Source organism: Chrysemys picta, chromosome 7, assembly GCF_011386835.1.
Source record: "Chrysemys picta bellii isolate R12L10 chromosome 7, ASM1138683v2, whole genome shotgun sequence".
Classification (NCBI taxonomy): domain Eukaryota; kingdom Metazoa; phylum Chordata; order Testudines; family Emydidae; genus Chrysemys; species Chrysemys picta.
Window position 1 is genome coordinate 126,546,132 of NC_088797.1, and position 17,893 is coordinate 126,564,024.

The following is a 17,893-nucleotide window of genomic DNA, read 5'->3' on the forward strand; positions in this document are numbered from 1 at the left end:
CTTCATTGCAGGAGAGGTGCTCAGCTGCTCTGATCACGGGGGCCATATAATCACCGGCTAGATCTAGGTGGATACCACCTTTCGCTCTTCGTTAGTCACTGAGCATCCTCCTGTTGAAGGCTCCACAGAGTCACAGACGTTAGAGATGGGAAAAAAACCTTTTAGGTCAGCTTGTGCATCCCCAACATGGCCCGTGCAACAACATTCACCACGCTATATTCTCCAGCACTTTGTCATATAAATGACTCTAGCAATAGTGCCCCCACCGCCACTTCCCTTGGGAGACTACTGTATCATCTAATGGGCTTCCTTGTTGGGAAATGTAACAGGACTTTCTCTAATTTGCTTCTCTTTCTTCTCTGCTCCCCATCCCCAAGACAATAGAATCAAACTGGCGGTGTGGAAGGCACAGTTTACAGAGAATCCACTGCCGGAGTGAAACTAGCAAAGGGGTTTATTGTTTACAGTATGACGATCAGAAGATAGTAAGTGGCCTGCGAGACAACACTATCAAGGTGAGAACTCCCCGAGGTGGCCAAGCTAGGGTGTGTAAAGCAGGCTTCATGTACAATCTTGTGTCCGAATTTCAGTGTGGGAGGAAGCAGTTGGTAAGAGACTTTTTAGAAGGTGCCCTAGCCCAGCGTTTCGAAACAACTGGTCCGTGGACCAGTGCCAGTCCCTGAGATCTCCCCGACACAGTTTAGGAAGGCCGCAAGCTGGCCCCTGGTGTCAAAAAGGTTAAACACTGGACTAGCCCAGGCGAGTTTTGCTTTGGTACACACAAGCTAGCCTTCCCCCAGCAAAGTGTATAAATCTGTCTCACCCGGCAAGAAATGCTCTGCTTCCTTATAGAATGGACTTTGCTAGCAGTATTATTGGTCCTCCCGTCATTACAGGCTACCCTGTTCCCTGATGAGAAGTGTAGAGCCTGTATTCATATTAAAACCAGAGATATTAAGAATGGTTTATATTGCACCAAAGCGCCTGTGGAATAACACAGTGCATTCTTTGCTACTATGGAAGCTCGATCCGCAAACAGTATGTAATAAAAACCGAAACAGCCAACCCAGCAACATGCACCATTTATACAGTGATGAACATCTTACTTACCAGACTGTTTGTGACTGTTTGCCACCCTAGATCTGGGATAAGAATACATTGGAATGCAAGCGAATTCTGACTGGACACACGGGTTCCGTCTTGTGCCTACAGTATGACGAGCGGGTGATCATTACTGGATCTTCTGATTCAACCGTCAGGTACGTACTTCTGAAACTGAGCTTTGTGCCCTCAGACGGTACTGAAAAGATTTTTTTTTTTAATTGTTCTCTGTTCAGCTTTTTTCACTGAGTAGTTCCAGTAAACTCCTTTCCAACGAGAAGCCCTACTGGTTTAAAAATCAATTTTCCACTCAAGTTTTGCTGCCTATCGCAGGGAAATGGAAAATAAGCAAAGGCTGGCGATTTCCAAGCTGGGTTAAGGAGACTTTTGTGAATTTTTACGAAGAATTTGCACATTTCCCTGGGACAGAGATTTTTAAAGACGTTGGTTAGGTTTTCAAAGCCATGTAGGGGTTTTAGCCATGCCTCTTCCATTAGAATTAACACAAGCTACCTGGCTAGATCCCCTGTGTGTCTTTAATAAATTTCAACTACATGTTTTTTTACCACTCTATGACCTTGTTCTCTTCACTCATCTCCAAACCCATGCTGCAAGGCTGGACAGTCCACATTAGAATCTACTCTCCGGATGGGACGGTCACTAGGCATGGTTCAGGAGACTAGAGTGGGCAAAATTGTAATGATTTCACTTCACGAAATGAAAATATCTGGAAATACATGTTCTGCTGGTGAACTAGCAGGAAGGGGGGGAGGGGCATTTCTCCCTTGGCTGGGGAAGAGGGATAGAGCTTGGCCGGAAGAATAGGTCTCCCTGTGCTGGTGTGGGTAGGAGGTCCCCTCTTTCTGCCTAAGTATGAACTATGCAGCTCCAAGCAGCACTGTTGGAAGCAGGCCCAAAGCTACGGCGATCGCCTTTCCTGCACCATTTGCACTCATGCGCCTGTTCCCGTGGCTGCAGGCTCCTCTCTGTGGTTGCCTAAACTCATTTTGAAGCCACCAGTCATAAGCAGGTGACCCTAAAATTTAACCCCTGCATATTGCACACACAGGTTTGTGGTGCTAGGAGTTCTGTTGGTTCCTGCCATTTGTACAAATTCAGAATTCATGTCACATCTCTTTTACCTGGACATTTAATCAGCACTTAGATTGGATGGGGCAGCATTATGTTTAACTCTGAGTAAAAAGAAAAGGCTGGTCTATGTGAAAGACTCTGTCGTTTCCCAGTCCATGGTGGGCAGATCAAACTGCAGACTGGGTACTTGCCTAGAATACTTCATTTCAATAAACAAACTAGGGAAATACAACCTAGATGGAGCTACTATAAGGTGGGTGCATAACTGGTTGGAAAACCGTTCCCAGAGTGTAGTTATCAGTGGTTCACAGTCATGCTGGAAGGGCGTAACAAGCGGGGTCCCGCAGGGATCAGTTCGGGGTCTGGTTCTGTTCAATATCTTCATCAATGATTTAGATAATGGCATAGAGAGTACACTTACAACGTTTGCAGCCAATACCAAGCTGGGAGGGGTTGCAAGTGCTTTGGAGGATAGGATTAAAATTCAAAATGATCTGGACAAACTGGAGAAATGGTCTGAAGTAAATAGGATGACATTCAATAAGGACAAATGCAAAGTACTCCACTTAGGAAGGAACAATCCGTTGCACACATACAAAAAGGGAAATGACTGCCTAGGAAGGAGTACTGCGGAAAGGGATCTGAGGGTCACAGTGGATCACAAGCTAAATATGAGTCAACAGTGTAACACTGTTGCAAAAAAAGCAAACATCATTCTGGGCTGTATTAGCAGGAATATTGTAAGCAAGACATAAGAAGTAATTCTTCCACTCTACTCCACGCTGATTAGGCCTCAACTGAAGTATTGTGTCCAGTTCTGGGCACCACATTTTAGAAAAGATGTGGACAAATTGGAGGAAGTCCAGAGAAGAGCAACAAAAATGATGAAAGGTCTAGAAAATATGACCTGTGAGGGAAGATTGAAAAAATTGGGTTTGTTTAGTCTGGAGAAGAGATGACCAAGAGGGGGCAGAACAGTTTTCAAGTATATAAAAGGTTGTTACAAGGAGGAGGGAGAAAAATTGTTCTTCTTAACCTCTGAGCATAGGGCAAGAAGCAATGGGCTTAAATTGGTTACTCAGAACTACTTACCAATCTCTCTATCTGTGCAGGGCTTTGGGACAGTGATTCTTGACCACTAGAACATGTGCTAGTAGGTGAACTTCAGGCTGCGTTCTTTAGATTCACTTGAACGCTTGTGCATAGCTGCTATCCCCTACCATTCGGCTGTGTGCTTTATAACCTGTAATCAAGTGTGGGCTGTTTATGGATGGAAATAGAGGTGCATATATGCACACACACGCATGGTGCAGTACACCTGGCTCCCCAGGAGTGCGAGAGAAAGGCCTCCCCTGAAAAATATATCTACTGCCTAGCTCTTCCTGTCATTTTTCGTATGTCTGCTGGATGTAGTGATATTCTTATGTTGTTCTGCAATGTGAGGGTGTGATTGTCCCGGGAGGGTTTTGTAATGCTAATGCCTGGTTCTAACAGAGATGCTCAGATAACTCAGTGATGAGCACTGTAGACATGCCTGTAAATAAATGCAGTGGGAAGGCATGTGGTTTCCATACCTTTGTGCAGAGATGGGAATGTTGTAAATTAAGCTTTCAGATTGAAAAGAACAGGCACAGAATGTGTAAATGTAAGACTCCAGTGCGATGTGTGTTTTCACCAAATCGCATTTCCATTGAGGAGCAGTGTCTCAAAGGAAGGTTGGAATGAGCTCATCCCCTCTTCCTTTCTTCCTGTTAAATTTTCCAAGCCAGCAATAACTCTTATCCTGGACTCATGCAGAGCAAATTTTGCCTTTGGTAAACACCAAGGTATTCCAACACAGCAGCTAGTGTACTTCACAGCATGACCACAGCAGTACAAGCAGTGCTTCAGACTACCCACCTGAATACACATCCTGGGAGTTGCGGGAGTTTGTACTCAGGTGGCTAGCCCAAGCTGCTGCCTAGACCATTGTGGCCTCACTCCTATTTTCAGCGTGCGAGCTCGAGCAGAGCTAGCGTGTCTGCCTGCCTGCACTAGGAAGCACCCTCCCAGAGCTGTGTGGACATATCCCAAATGGCAGGTGTAACGCTGCCTGCAGTGACTCGAGCATGGGTACCCACCTCCGGGCACCCTGTCAGGAAGCAGGGCACAAGCCCCAAATTGGCTGTGCGTTCTCTACTTAGATTTAACCAACTGAATATCAGAGCTGAACTCGTCAGGCACTAGAACAGCCAAACGTGGAGTCACCGACAGTCCTCTTGGGTGCGCTGATCCAACTCCCCACCCAGCTGCGCCTGCCTTTGCTTTACCCCAAGGATCACAGCAATATTCAGATTACTCCGTCCCAAAGGACCAGTCACTTACCGCAGGTCCGTCTCACCTTAGATCTCACTGACTACGCTGGTAGCCAATCCTACAATAAACTACCGACAGATGTATTAAGTAGGAAAAGGAAACGAGTTGTTTACAAGGTTAAAGCAGGTAAACATAGATGCATAACTGTGTTACAATCTTAAGTGTCAAAAAGTAATAGAAGCTTCTATAATCAGCAAGCTCTGTATGACCTTTAGGGTAACCCAGCACTTCACACTAGTTCATGTCTCTCTCCTGTCTGGTGATTCATGGCGTCACAGAGCCTCACAATACAACCACTCAAGGATTGCCTTACAATAAGGGATACAGATGGTATATGTGAGATTAATGCTGGCAGCCACTCACAAGCATTCAGTAAAGTCTAAATACATTCTTACAATTCTAATACCTATTTGAAAAATACTGACGCACAGGTGAGCCAGACTGATGCCAGGTCTATGTTTCTCGGTGTTCAGTGGAGACATTGGGACCTTCGCATGAGCTGGCACCTGCTCTGCCAGTGTCACAGCATTTTCAAATAAGCTTGCCCTGTGACAAGAGGGAGGCCTCCAGAGCCTACTAGAAGAGCTGTAGCTTTAAGGGGGGTTAATGGGAGGTGGCATGCACTCTGCAAAACCCCCTGGCTTTTAGGACTGAGAGGCTGCAGCCCAAGTTTCATGATGGGTTAGCGCACACAAAGCAGACTGGGCATTGTTACTGTAGCATATGAAGCAACCATTTGTATTTCATAAACACGAGTGACATTTCTTCTCTCCTGCACATCCCTGCCGTGTTTAATTGCAAGCTTCGTTAAGGGAGGAGGGATTCAATTTCCGCAGCCTTTTGCTATTTGACAATACGGCCATTATGCGGCTGGAGTTTAGTGTAGCTGGGGTTCAGGGTATGACAGTGTTGCAGGAAACTGCTTGAAGGAATTTTGCCTTGAGGTAAAGACCTTCGCAAACAATGCACCAAAAGGAACTGTGTTGTTTTTTAAACTTTAATGTCCCTGACTCACGTCATAGAAGCTCTTTAAATTGAGCATGTACCTGATTCTTTTAACCACAAGTTCTCCTCTGTGTGTAATAGACTAGACCTATTAATGGTCAATTGACATAAAAACTCTATATTAATTTGTGCCTTGTCAACAAATTCCTGAAACGTCGTCGTGTTCCTTTGTGTCTGTTCAGGATAAATAATTTGCTGCTGTTAGAACCCGATCTAACCCAATAGTGTAATTTTTTTAATGATTCTTTTAGATTTGCTTACAAAGAAAAAGCATACTCTGGTCTTCTGCTACTATAGAAAACTGTGCCCCTTGTTGGCAGTCCCAGCAGAAAGGGTGAAGATTGAATGGGCCATTGGGGGTGAACTTGCCTCTAGCACTGGGTCTCTCCAGATCTGGGTAGACAGGCATAACTTTGGGGGTGGAGAGAGCTGCAGGCAGAGCTAACAGGGGACTTCAGTCTCCAGGGCTGTCAATCTGGTACCTTTCATCAGCACTACACAGTCACTTAATTACAAAACGCTTTGCTGGGTTGTTTTTATGGGGCTAATTACATTGCAGGTTTTTTGGCTGCTGGACTCCTTTAATATTTTTGTAATCAGCTGGTTTATGTGCTATATCTTGTCATGAACTAACTATCTAGCAGATTCTAGGTTTAGTATGTGCTGTTGGCTTGTAATCGAACCGAAGACTTGATTTTTCTTTTCCTGCAGAAAAATGAAATGTAGTTTTTTTTCACCCTCTTTCCCTTCCCTTGGTTTGAAATATTGTGTGAATTTCAGGGTGTGGGACGTGAATACCGGCGAGATGCTAAACACGCTGATTCACCACTGCGAAGCAGTACTGCACCTGCGCTTTAACAATGGCATGATGGTGACTTGTTCCAAAGACCGTTCCATTGCCGTCTGGGACATGGCTTCCCCGACGGACATTACCCTGCGAAGGGTCCTGGTAGGACACAGAGCTGCTGTCAACGTAGTGGACTTTGATGACAAGTACATTGTGTCAGCATCAGGTGATAGGACTATAAAGGTGAGAAATTTCAAAGGCTGTTTATTTACAGCACTTGTCAGTGTTGACCAAAAAGAATGACCAGATTCCTGAGAACATAAGAGTTGGTGATGTTCAAACTCAGAAAAAAGCCAATTCATACATAAACTGTAAATTAGTTTCAAAAGTGCTATGGTTTAATCTGGGGACAAGTCCTAATATAATACGATAAAACCTCTATGTATGAGGAGTCAGTCTGTTAACTGTTGAAGGCTATAGCCATATATCACTGGTAAGGTAGTTTTCCCTACGTCAGCAATCATGGCTTGAATTTGACTTGTGACCTCGAGGTTGTGATGACATTTTGAACATTCTGGACACACCCGTTTCTCTTGCAGGTCCCTCCCCTCCGTTAGTTACCTCTTAATAAGTGGGCCCTGTGTGTTTTCTCTCCCCATCTCAGGTCTGGAACACTAGTACCTGTGAGTTCGTGCGCACCTTAAATGGCCACAAACGAGGCATCGCGTGTCTGCAGTACAGAGATCGGCTAGTAGTGAGTGGCTCTTCAGATAACACTATCAGGTGAGAGGCAAGCTCTCATCGGGGAGCTCTGCGCGCAGTGTTCTCGGTTCACGCAAGGCCGTTGTCTCCAGTTCACTTGGGACATGCCGAAGTTAAATAACCGAAATGGTCTGCCCCCATTTCTCCTGCAACTGGGCTGCCTTTGCTATCGAATGCTGTGAACTACTGAAGAGGGGTATCGAAAGCCATTTTTCTTGCTTTGCCTTGTAGCCTCCCTATCTCAAGAGTGCCATACTAATCAGCCAGTCAGACTGGTTAGACAGTTTTGGTGTGTGAAAGAGCTGGCAAGCACCACTTTGCATGATGTCCTTTTGTGATATTTTATTTGGCCTATGTGTCTAGCTAAAGGGTCAGACATGCAATAAGAAGCATTTAATCCTCTGCAGAAATCTCCTGGGCTCACACCAAACTCCCCTTGTGGTGCTTGGCATCTGGTATAGTTTGGAACAATGGAATGAGAGCATGAAGTTCAGTTTTCTCCCTCTTGCACTTTCCTGGCTGCCCTAATGGCAGGCTGAGATTTAACCCCTTTCATGCTGGGAGTCGGAATTTCTTGGTAAATCATGCAGCTGCGGCTAGAGGGATGTACCATTATCTCTTTAACTAGCGTTGTTCAGTACACTTGAGTCAACGTGAAACTGACCGTGGTAAGTGGTTGGATCATACAAATGGGTGGTCGGGCTGCCTCCCTTTTACTCTTCACCTGCTGGTTTAGAGGGGGACTTTGCCCTGCAGCTGAAACTTGGGAATGGACTATCTGAGCAGCAGCAATCTACTTTCCTTTTTTACCAGTCCTCTGTTGTCAGTGGTGAATACAGAGGCTTTTGTTTGTTGGGTGCTTTTCCCCACAACCAGCCATCTTTTCCTACTCTGAATCCCACAGGAAGCTGACACTCCTGTCTGTGACACCGCAAGGTGATTGAACCAATTGTGCTGGGCCAAATTTTGCATGCTGTCTGCTTGATGGCATGACATAGTAGAAGGACCAGCCAGGTTGAGGGATCACTGACTCCTCCTTCCTTTTACCCAGTGAAATGGGGGGGGGGGGGGTGATTACATTGTGCTGTTTTTCTAAAACGCCCCTAAGTGCGGCAAAGATTGTGCACTTAGAATTTGAATAAATCAATTTTTGGACAGTACTTTGAAACTCAGAGCCAAAAGAAATGGGAGTAGGAAATAGTTAAATATCACAGCATTTAGAAAATCAACTAAAATACCACTTGTAATAACCAACAAAAATGTCAGTACAGTAATCAACCTAAAGAGGAATACAGTTACTCTTATTTTTACACGGAATACAATTCCTAGTTGATAGATAAATTGTGCTAGAATTTCATGAAAGTTGGCAGTGAATCTTAACTGAACCCAAGTCCAGTGGCCCTCAAGGGATGGTGAAAGGTTTACCTGCTCACCAGCCTTCCACAAGCATTGCTTGAGGGCGGGTATCGGTGGGAAGGTGATAAGAGGGCAGCTTACTGAGTAATCTATGTGGATGACTTGATGTATGTTTGATTTTAATTTACTTGAGATACCAGATGTTGACCTTCAATTGCGTAAAACATGATGTGAAATTTGAAGTTTGTAACTTCTGAAATTTGATGTCCTAGAGGTTGAAAACCTTTAGAATCCCTAAGAATTGTTTTTCAAAAGGGAGTGTGTTAAATGATTTTCCAGTTCTGTAAATATAGAGCATATAAAAGAGCTAGGAAATTAAAGTTTGTCTTCCTGAGAGAGAGAGACTCTATCTGAAAACGATTTGGGTGGGATTTCAGGTCAGCTGTTCAGCTGGTGCAAGTCAAACAGCGCCATTGACATCACCAGAGCTGCCCTGGTTTTTCAGCTGAGGATCTAGCCCATCATGTTTCAAGGCATTTAAACCCAGTAACTCAATACAGGGAGTCACTGAGGCCAGGGCATTTCATTGTTCCAACTAAACTATCAGTAGAGAAAAGAGAAGAAAGATCAAGTGGTGACTTGATCATGGTGTAGGAGTCCCTTCACAGGGAGAAACTAATGGATATTAAAGGACTCTTTATTTAGTACTGAAAGGCATAACCAGAACCAATGGCGGGAAGTTCAAGCCTGACAAATTCCAATTAAAAATAAGGCACCAGTGTTTAACCGTGAGGGTGATTAAGCATTGGGACAAGCTTCCAAAGGAAGCTGTGGATTCTCCATCTCTTGATGGCTTGGATGCCTTTCTGGAATCTGCTTTAGTCAAAGACAAGTTATTAGCCTCAATAGAGGGGTAACTGGGTGAAATTCTCTGGCCTGTGTTATACAGGAGTTCAGGCTAAATGATCTACTGGCCTCTCTGGCCTTAAAACAGGAATCATTCCGCCAGCACCCCTATGCACTAAGGCTACACCTCTGCCTCTGTGTAAAACATCCCACCAAGCTGAGCCCTTCTCACACTGCAGCTGTTTCCTCGGTGGAGAGCGGCGCTTTGTGGCAGTGATGCTGTGCATCCTCCACCAGAGCTGCAAGGTGATGGAACAGATTAGGAGCCAGTGCCAACTATTCAGAGTCGCTGGTTTGCCATGTGTCAAATCACTTGACCCACTAGAACCTGAACGTAACATAACATAACAGGGTTTTCTTTGGAAAATATGCTCCCACTGAGCGGCAGGAAAAAAGTGGTGGGTTCTGGGGTGATGAATTCAAGATCTTCCACATTAGCACCATCAGAATCTTTATTTCCAAAGAACCCGTTGGCCAGTTATAGGCTGAGACCAAACATTTCATTGCAATAATAGATTTTCAGACCTTCTCTCCTCTTCTTCCTCATCTCTTCCAGGTTATGGGATATAGAGTGCGGGGCATGTTTACGAGTACTGGAAGGCCATGAGGAGTTGGTGAGATGCATACGCTTCGATAACAAGAGGATAGTCAGCGGGGCATATGATGGGTGAGATTGTTAACGAGGTTCAGACACCGAGTATCCCTCTTCTCACCCTCCCACCCCCCTCAACAAAATTAAACCCGTTGTTAGTTGTGCTGTTCTCACATTTATGGCCAATATAGGAGAAGTGCGTTACATTCCCTTTTCTGGAACGGGTCTTCTGTGGTGTGTGTTTTCCAGCAGTTTCACATGGCAGATCTCCTCATGCTTGAATCACTGACAACCAGATCAGCTAGTTCTCTGCCCAGGAATGTAGTAGATCAGAGCACTGAGTCCATAAGGTCTGTGTCTCGTGTTTAGCAGTGGCCAGACCTGAAGCTGCTTTTTCTACACCTCCCACAATTCTTGCTGTTTGTTTTTTTAATATGAACTGGAAGGATCCTTGAAAGGTCATCGAGTCCAGTCCCTGCCTTCACAGCAGGACCAAGTACTGTCACTGACAGATTTTTGCCCCAGATCCCTAAATGGCCCCCTCAAGGATTGAGCTCACAATCCTGGGTTTAGCAGGCCAATGCTCAAACCACTGAGCTATCCCTGTGCGTGCATGTCTAGCTTGCTCCCTTCCCCTTCTGCCCTACATGTGGAGGTAAGTGGTTACCCTAGTGCTGGTCTGCCAACAGCAGCATACACGTTACAGGACCGCTTCATAAAGAGTGTTTCCTCTGGATCTGCAAGTCTTCCCATGGGCTGCCCCTCTGCATTTTGTGTGGCGCCTGAGTCATTAGCAGTAATGCCCTACCTGAGCTAGACTCTAACCAAAGGGTGGCAGGCATCTCCACTTATCCCCCCAACAGCCCCTTTCTCCACCCTGTCAGAGCCTGGAGGAAATGGAGCAAGACCTTCCAGGGCGGAGCCAGCCTTCCAAAACAGAGACTTCCCCAGCAATAGTCAGACGTACCAGTAATAGAGCAGGGAGAGACCCAACCAAGCCCCTTTGTTCCCCCACAACTCCTGGCAAGAACTTCACAGCTCCTGGACACCAGCGGTGACAGCAAACTACTTTTACTGTTCGAGCTCTGGACAGTATTTTTGCTCTGCCGGTTGGTTATTTGCACCAACTCCTCTGCTCGTCTCTCTCTCTGAGCTTCCATGTTTCTCTCCGGCCACCCCTCCACCTCAGGATTCCTTGTGACCTCCTCTTTTGCATCTACTTATTGCCTTCTTTCTACGCCAGTTGGCCCCATAATGAACTAAATAACAGATAGATCAATAGAACTAAGACATGTGTCCATCGTCCCTGGTCACTTCGCTTGTGTGGTAGATCCCTTCCCCCCGCCCCTTGTCTGGGTTTTGTCTCTTTAGGCTGTAAGCTCTTTGGGACAGAAACTGACTGTACCTGTGTGTGTTCAGCCTGGTGGGATCCTGGTGGGACAGGAGGCTCTGGGAACTACCTCGATATAAATAATGGAGCCGGTCCCCTGTCACTGGCAACCCACCTGGTGGGGTACAATTTCAAACTGCCGGACAGGCCTCAACTCCCACTGACTTGTAACAGGCGTCGCGTAACTGGAAGCACCTGCTGTGTGTGAGCTCAGCTGAACCAGGTCACTCAGAGCCAAGGGAAGATGTTGGGGTGTGTGTGGGGAAGGGGGGATATATTTGGGGGAACATCTCAAGACCTGCCCCTGTAGTGTAGTGTAGCCAGGTGGTTCTCACTGCTGCGCAGCTGCTGCCGTTCACCACATAACTGAGTAGTATAGAGAAGTGAATGAGCAGACGCACAGCCAATCAGAGAAGGCAACAAAGTACAACAGGCAGACTGAAAAGTGCCCAGTGAGTGTCTTGGTCTGGAAACTCCTGTCGATAATCTAGGGCAATGTGCTTAACCAAGCATTGCTGCTTGCGCTGTGAAAGGGACTCCAAAGAGCAGGGTCCTTTTCCAGCACTCTCCACTGCAGCTAGCCAGATTTCTGTGGCGGGGGAAGAGGCTTTCTTCACTCGGAGGTTGTATTTGCTCTGGTGGGCGGGCTTCCTGGTACATTGCTGGTGTCCAGGCTCCCTTGGGGAAGGGCTGACTTTCCCTTTCCAGGCTTGAATAACTCTGAGCTACACTGGGGTCTTGTGTAGCTAATTTGGATAGCATGTCCCCTATGCCACAAAGTCAGCTTCCTTCTCCTGGGCAGGGGTCCCTCTACTAGTGTATAGAATCCCTAAGCCTGCAGACTGGTTTAAACTGGGGTGCGTGGGTTCCCCACACTTCATTCTCCCCCATCCTGTTGTTTGCACCCTTCGTACTACGAGATAGTCACTACATTGTGCAGGGGAGGTGCGCATGGGATTGAACTCTAGGGGCGACCATCTGGCTTAAGGACGAGGGAAATCTTCAGCCCAGCCCCGTTTGATTTTCTGTAATAAATCTGACATCACGATTTGGTGCAGTCTGGTGCTAAAGACATTGGTGTCATCACCCCAGCTTGCTAGCTAAACCCCAAACCTCTAGCAAGCCGGATACCAGTGCAGTGGCATGCCTGGGCTGACGTGGAGACGTGCCTTTTCCTCCCCCACTGAATGTGTCCTGTTCTCTGAAATGCTTGCGCTCTCGTGGTTCTTGTGGGACCTGCCTGTGGCTGCCCATAGCAGTAGTTTGCACAGGTGGAGCAATCCTAGCCTGCCTGCCTACTTTCTAGGAGGAAGGGACGCGCTTGTACCAGTAGAAGGAGGGGATGAATCCAGGCTGTGCAGACTTAGACACGCTTTTCTTCTTGTCCAACAAGAGGCTTTATATAATGTGTCACATTATCTGTGTATAAACCCAAATGCACTCTCACAGCTGTGATCACTCCGTTTCATTGCTTTTGGCCCATTTGCCATTAAGGAGTAAGTGTCTACATTAACCTTCACCCGGGTTTCTACGTTAGTTACGGTCACCTGCTTTTTTATGTAATTCATTTGTATGGTAACCATATACTTCCCCCTGTAAGATCAGCAGGCTTTACCCAAGAGAGCATGTGAGAGCCAGGTGTCAAGAGCAGAAAGGTTTCTCTGTGGTTCCGGATGTATTATCTAAGCTGTTAACTTGAATTGCTGGTGAACCATTGACACTTTTCTCTGTAACAAAGCTTTGGTGCTTGTCCCCTCTTTCCTCTCCAGGAAAATTAAAGTGTGGGATCTTGTCGCTGCTCTGGACCCTCGCGCGCCAGCTGGGACCCTCTGTCTGCGAACCCTCGTGGTAAGAGCTTTTGGTTGGGGGGGGGGGGTCGAGGTGGGGGAGGACAGACTTTGTCAAGGCTGTATAACACCATGAAAGCTTGAGTTGTTGTAGACAAAGTTCAGCTGAAGCAGATGATGATAGGCCCCAAAGGGCAGGCTTGCAGATGTGTCTGAATATAAGGGATTATGGGATCTTTCACCCGCAAAGACTTTCAAACCAGAGCCTTGCAAAAAGGGCCATGGGACCTTTAACACAGCCAAGGAATGAGTTTTACAGCCTCTTCAGCAGCCCCTAACAATACGCCAGGGCATCAGCTCCGTGCCAGTCCCAAGGGAGAATGTTCCGCTCCTCGACACCCCTGTCACCACTTCAGATATTGGAAGTCAGTGGAGCTGTGATCGTTTGCACCAGCTGAGGGTCTGACCTCAAGGGGATGATACCCTCTGATGAGTCTGCATAATCTATGTGTTGCTGGGTGACCAGACTTTTCCTGGGCCTCTTTCTTCTCTCTGGCAGTTTTTTAATGTTGCCAGACGATTGTTGTGAAAAGGGGCAGTTAAAAGAAGGGCTTTCATCCCTTTTAAAAATTGATTTTAAGTTCCTAACTAAAATCTATTTAAACAACGAGGAGTCCGATGACACCTTAAAGACTAACAGATTTATTTGGGCATACGCTTTTGTGGGTAATAAAGTCCGAGGGATTTTGAGCACATGTCAGCTGCAAATCATGGAGCGGCCCTATGCCTGTGAATGTACAGACCCAGAGTCTGAGACTTCCGTACGTTAACAGTGTTGATCCTGTTCCAATCTTAGACCCTGCTTGGGCACTGTGTGTTTCTGCTGCTAACTTGGGAGGCTTAATTTAACTAGTGCAATTCCATCTCCTTTTGCTGGCAGTGAAAAATACAGGTACCCTGAATAATTGCATTATAAATCAGAAATTGTGGGATGAAAACATTGTAGGAATCTGTGAATGATACCTAGAAGTCCCTGTTTGTAGGCGCGAGTGAGCTAAGGGGGAAGTCAGAGGGCATGGAGCGTTACTTTTAGTTTCTTTCATGCCTGTAACTGCAGAGCATCCTAGTATCCGCTTACTCGTGCTCTTTTTCCTTCCCTCGGCCTCCAAAATGAAACCTCGCAATAAACGTTGCAAGCCTCCTGCCGTTCGTGTTCAATTTTCAAGCAGTAGGAGAAAAGTCTGCAGATAACGAATGCTCGCTGCATGCCAGTTCCTTTCATTTTCCCCTCCTTTGGATGGAGCAGCAGCCGCATGAGCTTGACAGCAGCTTCCCAAGCTGAGAAATAAGTATGGCGCAGTTTTACATTTCAAGCTAAGGAGGCCAGGTTCTTTTGGCTTTAACGTACAATGTGAAGCCTGCATCACACCAGCTGCGCCTGGGATTTTAAAGAGCAAGTACAGTGATTAGTGCATAGGATCTTTGGGTAGAGGGATTTCATTTAGTAAACACTGATTGAAAAGTTCGTTTTCAAAGTGGCCTGTTGCATTCCCTGTCTCCTTCAGTCTCCTAGTGACACCTGCTCTTGTAGTGACTTATCCCAGCAGGAGCTCTATTCTGTTGGGCACACGAAACACCCTTCCTATTTGAATACATGCAAAACCAGACTCTTGGAGGGTCTGTCTGTTTAATTAACTAGAATTTTAAAACTAAGGATGCTACTTGTAAGACAAACAAAACAGAACTTGCCTTACCACAACTGTGAAATGGCCCTTTGCATTCAAAAAGGAGCTGCATTTCAGAGCCCTGCTCTGTCAAAACAGCAGCTTCCTGTGTGGTGGAAAACTGTTCTGTTGATGACTATGTTCGAGAGAACTTTCATTTTCTGTGACTTACTCATCTTAAAACTAGCGGTCATGGTTAGAATCTCTTATGACATTCGGTTTTCTTTACACCGTGTCTGGCAGCGTGGAAGGCATGACAAGGAGCCACGTACTGATACGAGAGTCGGGAGGCGTTGCGCTGGTTTTGTCTGCACTCCCTTTGACCAGGGAAGCTGCTGCCCATGCCTGCACCAGGGAGCACTGATAACAGCTAGCCAGCACACGTGGGAAAGTGTAGTGAGTTGTGCTTTACCATGTGCAGGATCTGGCGTAGATTGCCGTACTGTTTCCACTCCGCCTCCTATAAGAATACAAACTGCCTCTAAAGCAGGGCCTTTCCTGTGGCTACGTTTAGAACCGCTCAGGAGGAATCATTACAATGTCATTTTGATTTTCTAATGGTCCCCTTTGTCTCTTCCAGTTTAAACTGTTTCCTCCTTCAGCAGTAGCAATAGTGTCAAGCAGGAGACTCGGGATCAATTCATAGATAGAATCATAGAATATCAGGGTTGGAAGGGACCTCAGGAGGTATCTAGTCCAACCCCCTGCTCAAAGCAGGACCAACACCAACTAAATCATCCCAGCCAGGGCTTTGTCAAGCCTGACCTTAAAAACCTCTAAGGAAGGAGATTCCACCACCTCCCTAGGGAACCCATTCCAGTGCTTCACCACCCTCCTACTGAAATAGTGTTTCCTAATATCCAACCTAGACCTCCCCCACTGCAACTTGAGACCATTGCTCCCTGTTCTGTCGTCTGCCACTACTGAGAACAGCCGAGCTCCATCCTCTTTGGAACCCCCCTTCAGGTAGTTGAAGGCTGCTATCAAATCCCCTCCCCCCTCACTCTTCTCGTCTGCACACTAAATAAGCTCAGTTCCCTCAGCCTCTCTTCATAAGTCATGTGCTCCAGCCCCTAATCATTTTCCTTGCCCTCCACTGGACTCTCTCCAATTTGTCCACATCCCTTCTGTAGTGGGGGGCCCAAAACTGGACACAGTACTCCAGGTGTGGCCTCACCAGTGCTGAATAGAGGGGAATAATCACTTCCCTCGATCTGCTGGCAGTGCTCCTACTAATGCAGCCCAATATGCCATTAGCCGCCTTAGCAACAAGGGCACACTGCTGACTCATATCCAGCTTCTCGTCCACTGTAATCCCCAGGTCCTTTTCTGCAGAACTGCCGCCTAGCCAGTCGGTCCCTAGTCTGTAGCAGTGCATGGGATTCTTTCATTCTAAGGGCAGAACTCTGCACTTGTCCGTGTTGGACCTCATCAGGTTTCTTTTGGCCCAATCCTCCAATTTGTCTAGGTCACTCTGGACCCTATCCCTACCCTCCAGGGTATCTCCCTTTCCCCCAGCTTAGTGTCATCTGCGAACTTGCTGAGGGGGCAGTCCATCCTATCGTCCAGATCATTAATGAAGATGTTGAACAAAAGCAGCCCCAGGACCGACTCCTGGGGCACTCCGCTTGATACCAGCTGCCAACTAGACATCAAGTCGCTGATCACGACCCTTTGAGCCCAACGATCTAGCCAGCTTTCTATCCACCTTATAGTCCATTCTTCCAATCCATACTTCTTTAACTTGCCGGCAAGAATTCTGTGGGAGATCGTATCAAAAGCTTTGCTAAAGTCAAGATATATCACAGCCACTGCTTTCCCCATGTCCACAGATCGTTATCTCATCATAGAAGGCAATCAATTGCCAAACTTTCCCCTGTTCCCCTATAATCCACTGTTGGTGGAAATGCTATGGCGGCAATGCTGAGCTGTATAGTAGGAGGTATGAGGCTACTGCTCTGTCAGCCTCCCCTAGCCGCTCTGGAGAAGAGCTGTCCTATGAGGAGAGCTCGGTCTAAGGGCATGGGGCTCGGGGAGCAATGCTTCCATGCAGGTGTCTACTCTGGCGTGCGCTCCCTGCTGTAGGGCCAGGTTCCCAATATGGCAGACGTACTTTTACGCTACTTAGCTTGTTCCACAGAGACAATGGCACACAGTAGCCATATAGGGTTTACTGACCAAAAAACGAATCAATTATTAATGTTCGCCACGCATTCAAAGCAGCCAGGCAGTCTGTAAAGTAATCCCTGCTGTCTTTCTGACCCTCCCGGTTAGGAGCATTCTGGGAGAGTCTTTCGACTCCAGTTCGACGAATTCCAGATCATCAGCAGCTCGCACGATGACACAATCCTCATGTGGGACTTCCTGAATGACCCAGCTGCCCAAGCAGAATCGACCCGCTCCCCGTCCAGAACATACACCTACATCTCCAGATAAATAACAGTACACTGTACCTCATGCGCGCACAGGTAAAAACGAGGCACAAGGGCATGTGGGCACTGGGGAGAAGAGGCAAACGTTGAGCTGGAATGATTCGTTTGGATGGTCAGTATCTCCCATCTTGGCTGGTGGTAGTTATCCTGCCAGGAGGCAGAGAATCTTTTGGTACCTTTGAGCAGGAGTTGTTGAAGAGTTCTTGCATGTGGCACCTCCAGTCTTTACACCCAATTCCCCTTTTGGCCCAGCTTCCCCAACAATTAAATCAGCAGTTGTTCCCACCCAGCCAGGAGGGGGAGGCGTTCTTCAGAGTGAATGGAGGAGCGGCTGCTTAACATGGGGGTGCAGGTGGTTTGACACTGGGCAGTTGTCACCAAGCTAGAAGGTTCTGCCAAATCATGGCAATTGCACTTCCTCCTAGGTAGTGATGGCGCCGTTCTCCCAGTGTTGGGGAATGCAGGATAGTGGATTTGGCCAGTGGAGGAGGCGCAGACCAGCGAGTCCAGCCTGATTACATGGAAATTTGCTGATGTATAGTAGTATCTATTAATAGGGCCCAGCGCCCTAGCTGCATGAGTTGACGGCTGCTTAGACCAGGCC

General features: G+C 46.9%; 1 protein-coding gene across 23 annotated transcripts in view; it reads left to right on the top strand.

The window, feature by feature from the left end:
- The window catches only part of BTRC (beta-transducin repeat containing E3 ubiquitin protein ligase), a 161,789-nt gene that overhangs the window by 137,045 nt on the left and 6,851 nt on the right, over positions 1-17,893 (top strand). For 18 of the 23 annotated variants that reach the window (XM_005289397.5, XM_005289400.5, XM_005289402.5 and 15 more), the window contains 7 exons: positions 378-515; positions 1,141-1,259; positions 6,334-6,583; positions 7,005-7,123; positions 9,921-10,031; positions 13,116-13,194; positions 17,132-17,325. In XM_005289397.5, coding sequence (XP_005289454.1) covers positions 378-515; positions 1,141-1,259; positions 6,334-6,583; positions 7,005-7,123; positions 9,921-10,031; positions 13,116-13,194; positions 17,132-17,293 — 978 coding nt within the window. In that variant the 3' untranslated portion in view covers positions 17,294-17,325. The remainder of the gene's footprint in view (positions 1-377; positions 516-1,140; positions 1,260-6,333; positions 6,584-7,004; positions 7,124-9,920; positions 10,032-13,115; positions 13,195-17,131; positions 17,326-17,893) is intronic. The other 5 variants (XM_065552661.1, XM_065552665.1, XM_065552663.1 and 2 more) reach the window with 1 other exon arrangement.